The 16,552-nt window shown below is 39.3% G+C and overlaps 1 protein-coding gene across 7 annotated transcripts in view; it reads left to right on the forward strand.

Moving 5' to 3' along the window:
* Positions 1 to 16,552, forward strand: part of LOC140741057 (protein TANC2-like) — a 712,173-nt gene that overhangs the window by 422,442 nt on the left and 273,179 nt on the right. For all 7 annotated transcript variants that reach the window (XM_073070734.1, XM_073070733.1, XM_073070735.1 and 4 more), the window contains one exon: positions 4,887 to 5,035. In XM_073070734.1, the coding sequence (XP_072926835.1) occupies positions 4,887 to 5,035 (149 nt within the window). The remainder of the gene's footprint in view (positions 1 to 4,886; positions 5,036 to 16,552) is intronic.

Genomic DNA, 16,552 nt, shown 5'->3' on the forward strand with positions numbered 1-16,552 from the left:
TCAATTCATCTTTCACTGAACTTGTTGCTAAAACTTGCTAGATTGTTTCTAATTCTGTACAATATGTGTTTGAATGTTCATGCTAAAACCTTTGAAATAAACAAGTAGCATGGATCTATTTGCCTGCTGGAAATTCTAGCTAATGAGATTGCTCACAGTGGGAGTAACATCCCTGTAGGAGACTTCCCCTCCCTGATGTTCAAGGTACTCCCTTTGATTTAAGCATTCGCTGCTGCTACTGAATGGTTAAAGGGACTTTGTTTTCCAATTTGGCTTTCAACTACTTCAAGCCTTATTGTTAAACGTGCATTAAAAATTATATCATTGTTGCTGTATATAAGAAAACAGGTAAGTACGTTAAGAAAGATTATGCTGTCCTGGGAGGTTTAATGTCAAACGTTGTCTTGTGTTTTGAAGAACAGAATGCAATTAATTCAATCAGGACAAAAGATGTTCATTGAATTATAGAACAATGCCCAGATGTGAGAATTTTCTCTTTCTGTGTATTGTCTATATTTGCTACCTTTGGTACAGAGCAAAATATTGTTGTGCTATGGGCATTGTATTTTCAATACAAGGACCTGTTAAAATGACAAGATGGCGAGACTTTTTTTTAGGAAAGATCAGATTGTCTTTTGATTCTGTCTCCTGAGATGAAGCACTCTGCCTTTGCAGATTTCTGATGAATTATTTTTAAGTAGTTAGCGGTGACATTTAATTTTCTAGAATTTTATTAAAGGGGCAGTCAGTCTTGTTGAATTAACAATATATTAATGCATTGGCAGTGAATTGTAATTGTACATTGTCTTCTAATACGAGGATATTACATGCTCATTCCCATTATGCTACTGCAGTTCAGACTTTTAATGTCTTAAAGCATATCAATAGTTCATAGCCTCTGTTAAAATTTATGTATAATTTAGATGCTGTTGGCTAGCTTTGCACTGCTATATAGCACATACAATTGGCCATTGAGAATGTTACTAACTCTGTATTATAAAATTAAAATACATGAATCTGCAATAGGATTAGCACCTAGAGATTCTCACGCACAGCAGAACACACAGGTGAATTTTCTTTTAATACAGTCTTATGTTGCACATGTGTAGGACACATGAAATAGATTCAATCCAGAATCAGAATCAGGTTTTTTTCATCTCCGGCATGTGATGTGAAATTTGTTAACTTGGCAACAGCAGTTCAATGCAATTCAATGCAATCCTGAACCTCCTTGTCACTACTTGAAGGCCACGGGATGTGTGTAGGATTTCAATGGGTGTACAATATTTGATTTGCATTCTCAGCCGGCAGTGTTTCTAACTTTCAGAAAGTTTGGGTTATGGGCAATTTTCAGAATCATATTCAGAATCTTGAGAGTGTCTGTACATAGAAAAAGCAGTTCTTCTACTCCAAGGGTTCTCAACCTGGGGTTCACAGACCCCTCAGTTAATAGTAGAGGTCAGAGGAAGATGATCAGAGGTAATTTCTGTGGTCTGATTTTTTTGTGTGGTTGGGTACAGCCAGGCCCTGGACTGGAGAGTTTAAATATGCCAGATATTTGTGTCGAATAAGTAGAATAATTAAAAAAAACAATGGTGGGAATACTCACTGGTTGGGCAAAGTCTGTGGAGAGAGATATTGAGTTAGCATTTAATGATCTTCCATTAAAATCCATTTGAAACTACATTTCTTGCTTTTATCACCTGCACATTAACTTTTCAGCACCTTTTCTTGTTGATTCTCATATTAATCCTGGTAAGTTTGAATTTCTATAAAATAGGATTGCTGCATCTTCACACTAATTCTTTATAGTTAAATCTCACTGGCTTCCTTGACCCTAAGTAGTCAATTTCAAAATGTTCATTGCTGTGCCCCCTCATATTGTAGCAATCTTTTCCTGCCTGGCATCCTCAGGAACATCAAACTTCTCTTTACTCAGTCCATCATGCAAACCAACCTCCCTGCCATTGACTCCATTGAAATTTCCCATTATCTCAGGAAATCAGCCAATATAATCAAGAGCCCCATTCACTTCTCTTCTCCCTTCTATATCCTGTTAGGCAGAAGATATAAAGGCTTCAAAACTTGTACCACCAGACTCAATGACAGATTCTGTCCCACCGCTATCAGATTTGAAAGCTAAAAGGTGAATGCTTGATTTCCCAATCTACCTTGTTGTGACCCTTGTGCTTTCACTGTATCTCAGTAGATGTAGCAATAATAAATTAGTACTCTTCACCAATTCAATGTTTTCATCAGTATCTGTTCATTCAAACATAATGCCTCTATTTTCCAGAATTCTCTACCTTCCTAGTTGCCACTTGTTTAAATTTACCTCTAGCAATGTCTTTCATCTTTATTTTCTGCTCTCCATTGGTCACCCTTTTATCCATGCTAATTACATCCTTTTACTGTCTTATTTATATATTTCCAGACATGCTTAACATCTGGACATTTTATGAAATATTTCTGATGTGCCATGGATATCCATTTGTAACCCTTGCATTAGTTTTCTCTCCTTTCCTCCTTCACTCTGTAAACCTGACCTGGCCTCTGGTTAATGTGGTTTAAGTGATATTGGATTAATTGGAGATGGATTTTTTTTTTATTACTGGGACTTGAATTCAGCTAATAAAATTGGGAAATAGCTACTCTGCAGAGGCAGCCTGAAAAATCTCTTTACTTATTCACTAAAGCAACATGATGACATTATATTATCAACCATGTACAATTTGCATTTTCATTCATTCTGCTTTCAGAATGCCAAATGTCACTTCCAAAATGTTCACTACCACCGATGGTTTATTTGTAGAATGTTTTAAACCATGATGAGATAATAGTGAAAAAGGCTATTAAAGTAGAGGTGCCCACATAAATGCACCACACTCTAAATGGTTTTTGAATTTGCACAAAACAGAACTAAAATTTTGACAAAGAAGTAATTAATGTAAAGTTTGGAGAAACAGAAAACACTGAAGGAACTCAGCTGCCAGGTAGCAGATATTGAAGGAAACGTACAGTCGATGTTTCAGTGAGCTGGTCGATACTAATTATTACGGTCAGCTTCACTTCTGTTGCACTTCATGGAGACTGCAGGTTGAAGTATCACTTCAGTGATTTTATTTTAATAACTCAAGAAAGGAAAGCCACTAGGGGGTGGGGGAGTGAAAGTTGAACCAAAACACATAACACACTATAAATTCTAGCCCTGTTTAGTCTTTGCTTTAATGCTGCATTCCAAATTAGTGCTGCGATTCTCAATAGTAAGTAGGGTGCCCCCTCTGTTATTTTTTTTACACATTGACACTGGTTTGTTTGTTCAACAATTTGGTCACAGGTTTTAAATTTTAAAATGGCAGCATATGTATAAAAACATTGTCTTTTTAGCAGTGGAAAATACAGATGCTGTCAAATAATTAATATGCAAGGCATATATTTGTTTTGTGAGCCATAGAAGAATCTGAGCCTGAGCAGGTGTCCTTTCCGCAACCATGAAAGTGCTGCAGTCCTAATTGCATCTACAATGGGGCATGTGACAGCAGATGGATGGTGCCTAATGTGCTTTGGGGAGCCAGAGGATGACACAGAGCCTAAGTGATTTTTAAATACCACAGACTATAGTGAAATAAAATGGTCTCATAAACAAACTGCATTTTCTCCATGGAGCTCTACAAAGAGCAAGTCTGAGTAACTGGTCAAGTTTAGGGGGGTATTTGAGCCTTCTATTTCTATGCTTCTAAGTATATTCTACACTGCTCATAACAGCAATTCTGTGTTTCCTTTTGTTTCTCTTTGGGTTACCAGGATAATAATAGTGAAAGGTGAAAAATACATCAGCATCTCCGATGACAACTGAAAATACTATCCATTGACAGGATGTTATTTATAGGCAGTTGCACCCAAATAATTACGTTAATACACTCATTCTGTAGGCACATTAGCTGCTTTTATCTTCAATATGCTCATAGATCAGACTATTTGTTAGGTTCATAGCCTTTCAGGATAAACTGCAAAAACAGTTTGTGCTGATGGACATCATATATGCATAGATTATTTCATGTCCTATGTCCGTTTTGAATAAGTTATATTACCATTAATGAAAAATTATAGAAGCTCTGTTTGTTCATATATACCATAGATATCACGCATTCTCTGTGTTAAGAAACCTCCAAGCTATAATTAACCTGTTTACAATTTCCTAGGTTCCCTTTTCTTCCAGTACAAGTGGGGTAAACTGGTTATGGCTTTTGTCTGCTTTCTCGACAGGCAATGTATATTATAGTTTTTGAAATGATGTTTGGGTAGTGTTTAAGAACAAAAGGGTCTTTTGGGCTGTTTTGAAGAATTCTTTCAAGTGCTTCAATAAACTTCCATAATGTTGAGTATTGCAATGAATTAAAGATTTTGTATTCATTTAAGCTTTAAATATTTTCTAGTTGTATAAAGATGATAGTAAATCAGAACACAAACATGAGGAAATCTGCAGATGCTGGAAATTCAAGCAACACACACAAAATGCTGGTCAACTGTACTTCTTCCTATAGATGCTGCCTGGCCTGCTGCATTCCACCAGCATTTTATGTGTGTTGTAAATCAGAATATTTAATTGTGTAAGCTCATATTCACATTTAGTATCCACTCGTTACTGTATGCAGGACAAATTTATGAGTGTTCAATCATTTTGCAGGGAAATCAAACCAAGTGCAAGCACACTTCCCATTTCTGCTTCTATACAGATATTAAAGCACACTGTGTTAATTAGTGATGCAAGTGTTGGTCAGAAGGACTGCTCCATGATAGCATGCACCATCCAATTGTTCTTTCATCTGTGTAAGGTAGAGTGATTTTACTTCATTTAATTGGTCTATTTTTGTCTTTCTGCACAGGTGACTCAGAACAGGAACTTGGACCCCCACCCTCTGTTGATGAGGCTGCAAATACACTAATGACCCGATTAGGCTTTCTGTTGGGAGATAAAGCCTCAGAAGTACAAACAAACACAGAATACAGTATGGAGGAACAGGATGAAAATCAGGTATGGATTTATTGGGCAATGTGTAACTACTTCTGTTACTGTAAACTATATACTGGACTGAGTTAGCATTATTGGAATTGGGCTATTAATATCACAGAGAACATTTTTGTCATGTTAATGCATCATAATAAAACTGCTCGAAATGTATTCCACACAAAGGAAACTGCAGAATAGCTGTAATTTTGTTCATATTGAAGTAACATCAATATTAACTTTTAAATTGAAATAGGGTAAATATTGGGAAAATTATGGGTTGATATAGGAAGAGAACAATATTTTCTGATGGAGCTGGTAAGGCAAATGGTGATCAATGTATTAAAGAGTGATTCTGTGCAGCACATTATTAATGGAAACCATTGTGGATGTATCCCAAAACACTCTTCTCATTGTGAGTTCAAACCTTTGTTTTCACCCCTAGTCAAGCATTTTCATTGATTCATAACATAGAAACATAGAAAACCTACAGCACCATACTGGCTCTTCGGCCCACAATGCTGTGCCAAACATGTACTTACTTTAGAAATTACCTAAGGTTAGCCATAGTCTTCTATTTTTCTAAGCTCCATGTACCTATCCAGGAGTCTCTTAAAAGACCCTATCGTATTTGCCTCCACCACCATTGCTGGCAGACCATTCCACGCACTCACCACTCTGTGTAAAAATCTTACCCCTGACATCGCCTTTTAAAATTCTTCTAGTTTTACTTTTTGTATACATTTTTGAATTGTCTGCTAGTCTTAAGGTAAGATATTCTCCATTTCCCTGCTGGGTGAAATTTTCACATCACTCAAGATCCTTGGCACAATCCAAAGCATAATGGCCAGCTTGATTGGCACCACATCCAATGGCATAAAATATACTGCTTCCACAACTTGTGTACCATGCCTGCAGTACAGTGTGTCACACTTTGTTGGACTTCTAGCCCATGGCATCTTGCTTAAATGGAGATAGCACGTGCATGGGGAGACCATAACCTCTGTAGTGTTCACTTGCTTATAACTATTGATAGAAGATAGGACAAAGCTGGAAATAAATCTTTATTCAATAAAACCACACATCTCAAAACTCAACAGAACATTCCAATGCACAACTATTTAACTAGTTTACCCAAGGACATTCAAGGCTTTTTGGTAGGAACAATGACTAATTAGTGAAGCTCAGCCTGGGATTGGTTGTCAGCTGACCAATAGACGTTGGTTGTTTTGGCTTGCCATAATACCACCCTCTTGAAATCCTCTAGGATTTGAGCTGACGGTTGATTTGGATTGGAACAACTGGCTTATGCAGGTAATCAGTCCTTCTTGGTGGTTGCAGGCTGTCACTTTCTTGTTGTGATTTTGTGTGGGACTGGTGGTTGGGCTGGTCGGGTAAATCGAGCTCTTCCAGGAGGAGATGAAGGTTCAACTCTGTGTCCAATAATCTGCTCGATCAACTTGTTGTGACTTCAAGAGCACATGGCCACAACTGGCGATTGTGGCAACGCCAGCGAAGTCTGTCTATGATTACTTTGTAGAGCACTTTCCCCATTTGTTCAGCAACCTGAGCTGGTACCCAGAGTTCTTGTCCATTGCGATACCGTCTGGCCCCCACTACAGCTCCAGACTTGAATGACTTCATCCGTTGACCAAGGTCTGTGTGGCTATCTTTGTGCACTTGACTATCTGCTGTCTTGGATGGTTGATGCTGTGACAGCATTGCATCCAACACTGTGTGCAGTTTTCTTTCCCAAATGTGCTTCAGCTGGAGACTTCACCTTTGAGGCCTGGATGCAATGTAATTCAATACGTGTTGAGAGCCTCAGTGAATGCTCTTCTCCTCTTGATTTTAGAAGTGACCGTTTGAAGGGATTCACAAACCCTTCTGCTTGTCCATTGGACTGTGAAGGATATGAGCAGATGTGGGTAATTCCACTGTTCTAGTAGATTTCAGCAAAGTGCTGTGAATTAAATTGAGTTCTGTTGTCAGAAACAAGTGTTTCTGTTATCCCAAAGCGGATGAAGATCTGTAGCAGCTATTAGATGGCAGTTTCTGTGGTTATTGACTTCTTAAGTAATACAACTGGCCATTTGGAATAGGTGTCAACCAGAACGAGGTAAGTATACCCATAGATTGGGCCAGTGAAGTCAATATGTACTGGACTCCAAGGTCTGGTAGCCTGAGGCTATGGTTGTGGATCAGTTCTACTTAGATTCTTTACTGCCATAGAGTACTGAGTGCACTGCTTGCATATGGATGTGATATCTTCATCTATGCCCAGCAAGTACACAATGCTTCTTGTCAGTGCCTTCATTCGATTGATACCCGGGTGATCATGGTGGAATTGTTAAAGTACCTTTGGTCAAAATGTTTGTCGAATCTCTATTCTGTCTTCAAGCATTAGACAGAAGTCCACAGTTGAGAGCGATGTATGATGTTGTTAAAAGGGTATGACATTTTCCTCAACCTTGACTGGCCATTTGTCAATGAACTATCTGGAGATATGCAGAAGAAGAGAATCTGCAGCCATTTCTGCTCTGATCTTGTCAACTGTGACCAGAAGACCTTCAGCAGCGTCTGATACAACACAGTGGACTTTGCAATCAATTGAAATCACAGCCATGACTGCATCTTCACTTTCAGTAACCTGCTAATTTATAAGTCTGGAGAGAGCATCTGCCTGACCAAGTTCCTGGTTTGATGTGTACTTGATTTCAAAATCATAGGCTAAAAACACTTGCCCACCTTTGCAGACAGTTAGCTGTATACACCGGGATGCCTCTCTTAGACCCGAAGATGGACAACAGTGGCTTGTGATCAGTAAGGAGAGTGAAGCGTCTGCCATAAAGCATCTTGTGGAATTTTTTCACGACAAAGATGATTACCAAGGCTTCTTTCGTGATTTGTTCATAGCTCCTTTCTGCTGTAGTCAGTGATCTGGCTGCATGCATGACAGCTTTTTAGGAAGCAGTAGGGAAGATACAGGATATGACAGCTCCCACCCTGTAGTTGGACACATCTATCATGACAATGATTGTCACTCTGGGTTGAAATGCGTTAAGAGAGAGTTGGATGGCAGCATATTCTTCACCTGATCAAAAGCCTCTAGGTATTGCTTGGACCATTTCCACGTAGCACCCCTGTTGAGCAGGTCATTGAGTGGCTCTCTCAGCCTGTGCATTGCTGGGAGAAATGCTGAATAATGACTAATCATGCCCAAAAATGATTGTAAAGTGCTGACATCTGATGTTGGAGGCATCTCTAAGATAGCAGTGATGGTTTTGAGATCTGTTTTTGGGCAATGGCTGCGCTCATCAATGATGGATCCCAGATACTTGATTGGAGACTTCAGTGGGCTACATTTTTCTGCCCAAAGTTTCAGTCCAAAGTCTTGTAGTTTGTTCAAAATGTGGTCAAGGCATTGGCATAGTTCTGTCTGATCTGTGCCCATCACTATGATGTCATCAAGGTAAGCAGCAATACCACTGAGTATAGTGTCAATAAGCTGTTGGAAAATTGAAGGAGCCACCTTTATCCTGAAAGGCAGATGGAGGAAGAAAAACAGCCCCTTATGTGCTATAATGGTGAGAAACTCCTGTGAAATTTCCGCCACTTCTACTTGGCGGTAGGCTTCAGATAAGTTCAACTTCGCAAAGTAGCGACTACCGTTCAATTTTACAAAGAAATCCGCTGGCACTATTGTGTCTCCTGAGCTGCATTGAGAAGTCTGCACACAACCTCACTGTACAGTTGGCTTTCTTGTTAATGAGTATAGAAGCTGCCCAACATGAGTAGTTAACAGCTTTGATTACACCACCTTGGTGCAGGCGCTCTAGCTCTTGGTCCACGATTGGTAAGACCGCGTATGATGCCAGTATTTGAGGATGGAAGGCTGGTTGGAGATGGAGTTCTGCTTGCAGTTTTGTGCAGCAACCTAAACCTTCTTGAAACACTGCTGCATAGAGCTGTGGTATAGTCTCACATACTGATGGTCGTATGGTTAATATCTTTGTACAGGCCTCATCCAGAGGGATGCTCCAGAGATCAAGCTTATCAATTACCAAGAACATTCAATCTGGCTGGTCTGTTAAGTAGCACACACCGTTGACTTGGTTGCCATTCAGCTTCACTATGCTCTGGAGTTCAGCAATCAGCTTGGAGGGTTCCACCCGAAGAACTGCAGGCACAGTGATGAGTTTGTGGGTATCCGAATGCCTGCCACATACATTTGGAGATAATGGTGATGTATAACACCATATCGAGTTGTAGCCTGCCAAACTGGTTGTTGATAAATACATTGACATTCCTGGGAGCGAAGTCAATTTACAAAGTGACCATTAAACTTATTGTTGATTTTGATGGCTTTTGAAACTTCTTGCGCTTGTGTTTCACTTGTCTAGAAGACACTGAAGTACGGCAAAGGCCTTCTTTGTGACCACATTATTGGCATTTGCTGCAAATGTGTTTTTTTTTATTGGCAGTTTCTTGCATAACACCACACCACAGTTCGAACAAGCTGTGTGTGGCTGCTTGGAGACCCACTGAGTGATGATGTCCTGGGTCACTCGAAACTACATTGATATGGTTCTATTTGACCAGGTTGGAATCGTGTTTGAGTGACAGCTTGTAGAGTCATATCAGGGTGTTGCTCCAGTCTGGCCAGGATCCATTTGTGAATGTCTGTATCACCAAGTGCCTGAAGTCCGCAAATAAAAGTCAGGCATTTGAACTGTGATTCAGTCATGTTAACCAGCTTGAACATTTCACGTTCGCAGTTGATGACACTGGCATATGTGATGAAGCCATCGGCATCATGTTTAACGAGTTTTACGCATTGGTACTGAACACTGAAGAGATGACTGCTCTCCAAAAATGCTTGTTAACTGTCAGGCTGTTTCATCAAACAATAGAACACGTGGGGTCTTGGGCAGAATGAAGTTGAAATAATGCTCATGTACCTAATTTTCAGAGCAAAGTATGTGTCTTCCGTGAATTGTCTTTACTGGCAAATTCAACCTGGAATACTGTGTTTGTTCATGACATTTGAGCCATGCTCACATGAACTCTGTTCTCTATTTGACACCGTCATCGTTGTACTCACTGATAATCTGTTGGTCAAGGTTTCAATTAACTTCAGCTGGACCGTGTCGATTGAGCTTGCTGCTGTTTTATAATAGTGTGTATGTCTTCTGCTGAAATTGCTATACCGATATAATACAGCCCCTCATCACTAATTTGTTCTGTTTGCTTGCCTATAACTACTGATGAAACCCGAAGCCAAGAGGCAGAACAAAGCCAGAACATGAAATAAACCTTTATTTAGTAAAACCACACAGCTACAAAGATCTCAAAACTCAACAGTATTTCCCAAAGTACAAGTATTTAAAGAACATTCAAGACACTGATAGAAACAGTGACCTCAGTGAAAGTCAGCCTGGAATTGGTTGTCAGCTGACCAATAGATGTTGGTTGATTTGGCTCGCCATAGCAACCTCCAAGTTCCTATGGAAATCATACACTTCCTACATTTGGACAAACCTCACCATTCCTTAATTGTTGTGAAGTCAAATTTGTGAATTTCCTTCACTAACTCCACTGTAATATTTCAGCATTAGTACGGTGAAATACTTATGAATGACCTTGACAAATAATTTTTTGACTTTTCAGCACCTTTTTCATTTTTTTCATATTTCCTGACAACATAGAAGGAAGGCATTTATCCCATCAAGTCTATGCCAGCTCTGAGAGCATTCCCATTCCCTGTAAACTTCTCTCCCACCCACACCCCTCCCTTGCAGATTCTCTCGCTCTTACCCAGGTGATAGATTTAAGGAAGCAGTTTATGAAATTGCCAGAAATGTTATTTCTATGGGCCTGAGAGTGTGAACAATTTAGGAATCAGCAGAATAGAGCTGACCAAGAAATTGCTAAAGGGAAATTATAATCTGAAATCAACCTGGCAAGGACCTTAAAAACAGTTTGTAAAAGCCTTTATAGTTGTATAAAAAGAAAAATACTAACAAGGACAAATGCAGGTTCCTTTGTAAAAGAGACAGGGAAAATTATAATGGGGAATATGGAAGTGGCAGAGGAATTAACCAGTTGCTTTGCAGTTGTCTCCAGAGAAAAAAAGCACACAACACCTGTCAGATATACAACATATTGATGAACCCAGGGTCCAGCCAAGATGAGGAACTGAATAAACTAAATATTGGTCAAAAAGTAATCCCAGAAAAGTTGGTAAGCCCAAAAGCTGATAAGTCCCAGAGTTTTGCTGGTGGCAACTTTGGAGTTGATGGATGCTCTGATACAAATTTGAAAGATTTCTGGATTTACTTGTCTTAAATGGAGGATAGCAAATGTGACCCAACTATTTAAGAAAGGAGGAAGAAAGAAACTGGTTAAGTACCCACTTGTTAGTCTGATCTTGGTGAACAAGTAGATCCTGGAATCTATAAAAGAGGTTGTAATCCTTGAAGTGATGAATTAAGCAAGGCCAAAATTGATTTATTACGAGAATATAATTTTGATCAATCTCCTGGAACTACTTTAAGGATGTAACACGTGGAATAGATAAGGAGGAACAAACAGATGTGTATTTAAATTTTCAGAATGTATTTACTGAAAGTTCACACAGGAGGTTGATCAACAGGGTTGCAATGTGTGTAATTAGTGGTTAAATACATTATATCAACATGCATTCATTAGGCAAAATTAAGTAGAACAGGATTGTATTTTCTAGACTTTCAGACAACACAGACTGATAAATCTGTAGACATGAAAGAGAATAGATTGATGTTGAGATCTTGCTAGAAAATTGAGGCAGATCAGCCATGATCAGGATGAATTGCAGAGCAGGTTGTAAGTGCTGATGGCCCTTTTCTGCCCCTTTCACTTCTGTTGTTAATATCTTCATATTATTTGATAAGTAAACCATTTGTAAAAGCTTTCTAAACACTAATCTTGTCTTTAATTCAGAAGGTTACATGATTTCATTTGTCTAATCCTGATCCTGGAGTGTGCTAAAGAGAAAATAGCTGACTATAAACCATATGATTCCTGTTCCTTATACCTTATTAGCAATTTACTTGGATAAAATTTATAAGCCCTCACTTTTTAAGTTGAAATAAAACAGAAGATGGTGGAAATACTCAGCAAGCCAAGCATCAACTGTGGAAAGAGAGAAAGTCTCAAATCTGAAAAGTTAACTCTGTTTCTTCCACAGATGTTGTCCAATCAGCTAAGTATTTCAAGTATTTTCTATTTTTATTTGAGAATATGCTCAATGATCATTTGTTCATTTCTGAGAAGGGTTGAGGATTTGTGTACTTCTCCAAAGATCTGAGTGCAAAGGGTAGTGAACAGAACTCTATAAATACAATTCTTGTCTTTGGTGGGGTCATGTGCTTTGGGATAATTTCCATATTGTTTTTTCTCACAAAGCCAGCAAAGTATGGCGCTGTGAAGTACAACCCAACATGCAATGTCTTGGATATTTTTACTGGTACCTCTAGGGCAGTATCCTGGAATTTTCTATTCACTGCTTTTAAATGAACAACTAATCACATGGACACAGCAGTTCTACCACCATTCCTTTCATTGTCACAGAAGTGTACTTACTAGCATCATGCACATCTTGACCATAAATTGAGAGTGTTGTAATTAACATTTGTTAAGTATTCTGCTTGCTGTAAGGTTCTTTCATCAGCACGTTCAGTCTTTCATGTGATAGCTCAGGGCCAATATGTTACTTTAAGGAAGAAAGGAAATGATAGCAATTCTGGGAACCATGGTTACCAAGAGATATAGATAGATAGACACTTTATTGATCCCAAGGGAAATTACAGTGTCACAGTACCTGTCCAAGTGCACAAATATAAAAATATTAGAAGAGAAGTAAGGATGAATAAAAATAAGTTACCTTAAAAATAAGATGTACAAGATTTACAAGTCAAATATTACAAGATCACTTCCCTGTCTATAGGTTGACCCATTATAGAGCTGGGTAGGGATGACCTCATGTAGTGCACTTTGGAGCAGCGCAGTTGTCTTAGTCATTACTGAAAATGCTCCTTTGTTCTGCCAAGGTGGCATGCAGAAACATTGTCCAGAATTGTCAGGATTTTCCAGAGGGTCTTTGTTCTACCACAGCCTCCAGTGTGTCCAGTCAACCACTGCATAGAAGATTGTCGTGGCGACAACAAACTGGTAGGACATGTGAAGGAGAGGCCTGCATTCTCCAAGGGACCTCAGTCTCCTCAGGAAGTAAATTCAACTCTGGTCCTTCTTGTACACAGTCTCTCTGTCTGTCACCCAGGTGCACCCCTAGGTACTTGTAGGTCCTCACCACATCCACTTCCTCACCATCAATAGTAACAGAGAGCATTGCAGGCTGTCTTCCTCAAGTCCATCACCATCTTCTTTGTCTTACTGATGTTGAGCTGCAGATGATTCAGCTTGCACCATTTGACAGAAGTCCTCCACCAGGGCCCTGTATTCATCCTCCTGTCCTCCTTTTATACACCTAACTATTGACGAATTGTTGATGACATGACTCAATGTTATATCTAAAGGTATACAGGGTAAATAGGAAGGAAGCCAGTATAGTCACCTATGGGGCCCCAGTGCTATTTATAGCTATGTCTGATACTAGTGCTAGATATCAAGCGCTAGATTTAAAACGCACACACACTCATAGACTTAACACAGAATGAATGAGTCATTTAGTATAATTCTGAAAATTCGATTGTGTTTCCCAGCGTTTTGCATTTGTGCATCTGCCACAATATACACAGCAGGTGTGTGCCATATTGAATTATTTGTGATTCGATTTGGAATCAGGAAATTTTGAGATTATTTTGGATTAAATTGGATAAATTGTCCCTGGAGCAACTAGTAGCTCAAGGCAGCTAGGTCACATTGCAATCCCAAATGAGATTCTGGGATTCTCTGCCCATTGTATGGGTCTCTATCTCTGATATTACCCCTACCCCCTGTATTTGATCAGCCCATGCTCTGAATTGTCCCTCCTCTAATCCTCTATCTAACTCAGCAGAAACATGATCAAATTTACTCTTAGCCACAGCACCCTTGCATCCAGCCCTTCCCTCAGTTTGTGTTCAGGACTGTGTCCCACACCCCCATCAAGGCATACATCCGCCACCCCTTTTTCCATCCTCTGCCTTTCTCCACAGATGGATCTTGACCTGCTGTATATTTCTGGCAACTTTCCTGTTTTTATTTTAACAAGTGTGCCTTCAGTGAGTTATGTTTAACTTTTTGACATTCTAGCTTGCTGCCAAGGAGCAGTAGAAAAACTGCTTCCAACTACTGCTGTTAATGTGCTGTGCAGATGGATTATCTTAAGTTTTCCCAATCAATTATAATTGGCTTCATACCAAGGTTAGCATAAATGCACATGTGACTTTTCAGTGTGGGGCACAGTGGGTAGATGCAATGTGCTGTTTCCAGTCTTTTATTACATACATAGCAGGCTGTCTTCAGGAAGGAGGTTTCTGATGACTTGGATCGAATGGTATCTTTTTTTTTAAAAAGACACGGGTTGACAAATGCTGTAATTTTATTGCTTTTGTAAATATTCCTGAAATGCAGAGATATTTAAAAAAGAATGAAAATTAAATAATCAAATAAACAGTTAAAGATGCAAAAGAGTAAGTAATGAAAAACTTGAAGTGCAAATGACTGAAATTTAAAACTACAGAATAAATAAAAATAACCCTCGTTTCTGCTATGCATCATAGTTCACTGCTGTGCAGTCCTTTTTGAAATCAGTGGGATCTCAGATGCTTGCCAGGTCTAACCTGGCACAAGATCAGAGACCATGGATGTTGCCTGACCTGCTGAGTTCTTCCAACATTTTGAGTGTGTTGCTTTGGATTTCCAGTATCTGCAGAATCTCTTGTGTTTACAAGATCAGAGGGGTGCTTTCTGCAGCATCATTATAGGAGAATCTCAGCAAGACTGGTATCTTCCTGGGGATACCAGAATCAAGGCGACTATGACTTAATCTTTTCAAATCTGTCAATAGGATAGGATGTTCCAAACCTACTGCTATTTAAATGTCTAAACATTTTTAGTAGCCAGTGAGATACTGTCCATAACAGCAACATAAGTTTTAGATGCAATAAAGTAAATACATTTAAAAACTTTGAATGAGTTAAGAAGGATGCAAGTAGTATTGCTGTTTCTGATGTCAGAAGCCTGTGTTGAAAATGAACTTGCTGACCATTAATGAATCTCAGGAGCAAAAACCTGCAAGAGCTGGAGGTCTGAGATGAAACAAAATGCTGAGTCAGGCATCATCTAGTCAGCTACTCAAGCATCATCTATGGAGAGAGGAGGCCTCTTGCCAGTTTTGTTTCCTGAAATGTTAACTCTGTTTACCTGTCTATGGATGCTGCCTAACCAGCATTTTTCTATAACAGCAAACGTTCATGCTATAATGCATTTTTGACAGTTCCCAAATAGTGCATTACAGTAAGATTGTTAGTATGAACACTATGATAAGACTATTAGTGCAATAGTGAATGTTTGTGCTGATTTTTTTCATGTTTCTTTGCAGAGTGATTACCTTTTTCTTTTATTTTAATTTAAGACATATTTGTATGGTGCTGTATCATAAATTCCCCACTCTGACCTTTTACCTCTTCTCGCCTGCTTATTACTTCCTCATGGGTTTCCTCCCTCCTTCAGTTTCTCCCATGGTCAACTCTCCTCTCTTATCAGATTCCTTCCTGCCCAGCCCATGAACTTTCTCACCCACCTGCTTTCACCTATCACATTCTAGCTATCCTCGTTCCCCTCCTTCCACCTTTTTATTCTGGCATCTTCCCCCTTCCTTTCCAATACTGAAGAAGGGTCTCATCCTGAAATGAAAGCAGTCTGATCGTTTCCATAAATGCTGCCTCACCTGCTTTGTTCCTCCAGTATTTTGTGTTTCGTTTTGATATTATATCAGCCTTGAATAACAGTGGGTTTCTTTATCTCATTTAGAAAAATAACTTTAACATACACCAAATTATTTTCAGAGCACCCAATTCCATTAAAGTGTTTTTTAAATTCATTTTTCCAGAAGCCAGCATTTATTGTCTGTCTGTAATTACCCTTTAAGCTGCCATTTTGAATTGCTGCAGTTTAACTGTTGATACTGCCACAGTGCTGTTAGGTAGCGAATACCAGGGTTTAGACTGTGTTTATGGTTTGAGAGTGGAGGGGAATCTGCAGCTGATGGGGCGGAACAGTTGCGTAGTGGGTGGAGTAATGCTTTGCAGCAGCAGCAATTCATTTCTTGCAGCTACCTGTAAGGAGTTTGCACGTTCTTCCCATGACCATAAGGATTTGCTCTGGGTACAGATTAAGACCATAAGATATAGGAGCAGAAGGCCATTTAGCCCATCGAGTCTGCTGTGCATTCAATCATGGGCGGATGCAATTCTTCCAGTCATCCCCACTCCCCTGCTTTCACCCCATACCCTTTGATGCCTTGGCTAATCAAGAACCTATCTATCTCTGCCTTAAATG

Source organism: Hemitrygon akajei, chromosome 18 (assembly GCF_048418815.1).
Source record: "Hemitrygon akajei chromosome 18, sHemAka1.3, whole genome shotgun sequence".
NCBI classification, from domain to species: Eukaryota; Metazoa; Chordata; class Chondrichthyes; order Myliobatiformes; family Dasyatidae; genus Hemitrygon; species Hemitrygon akajei.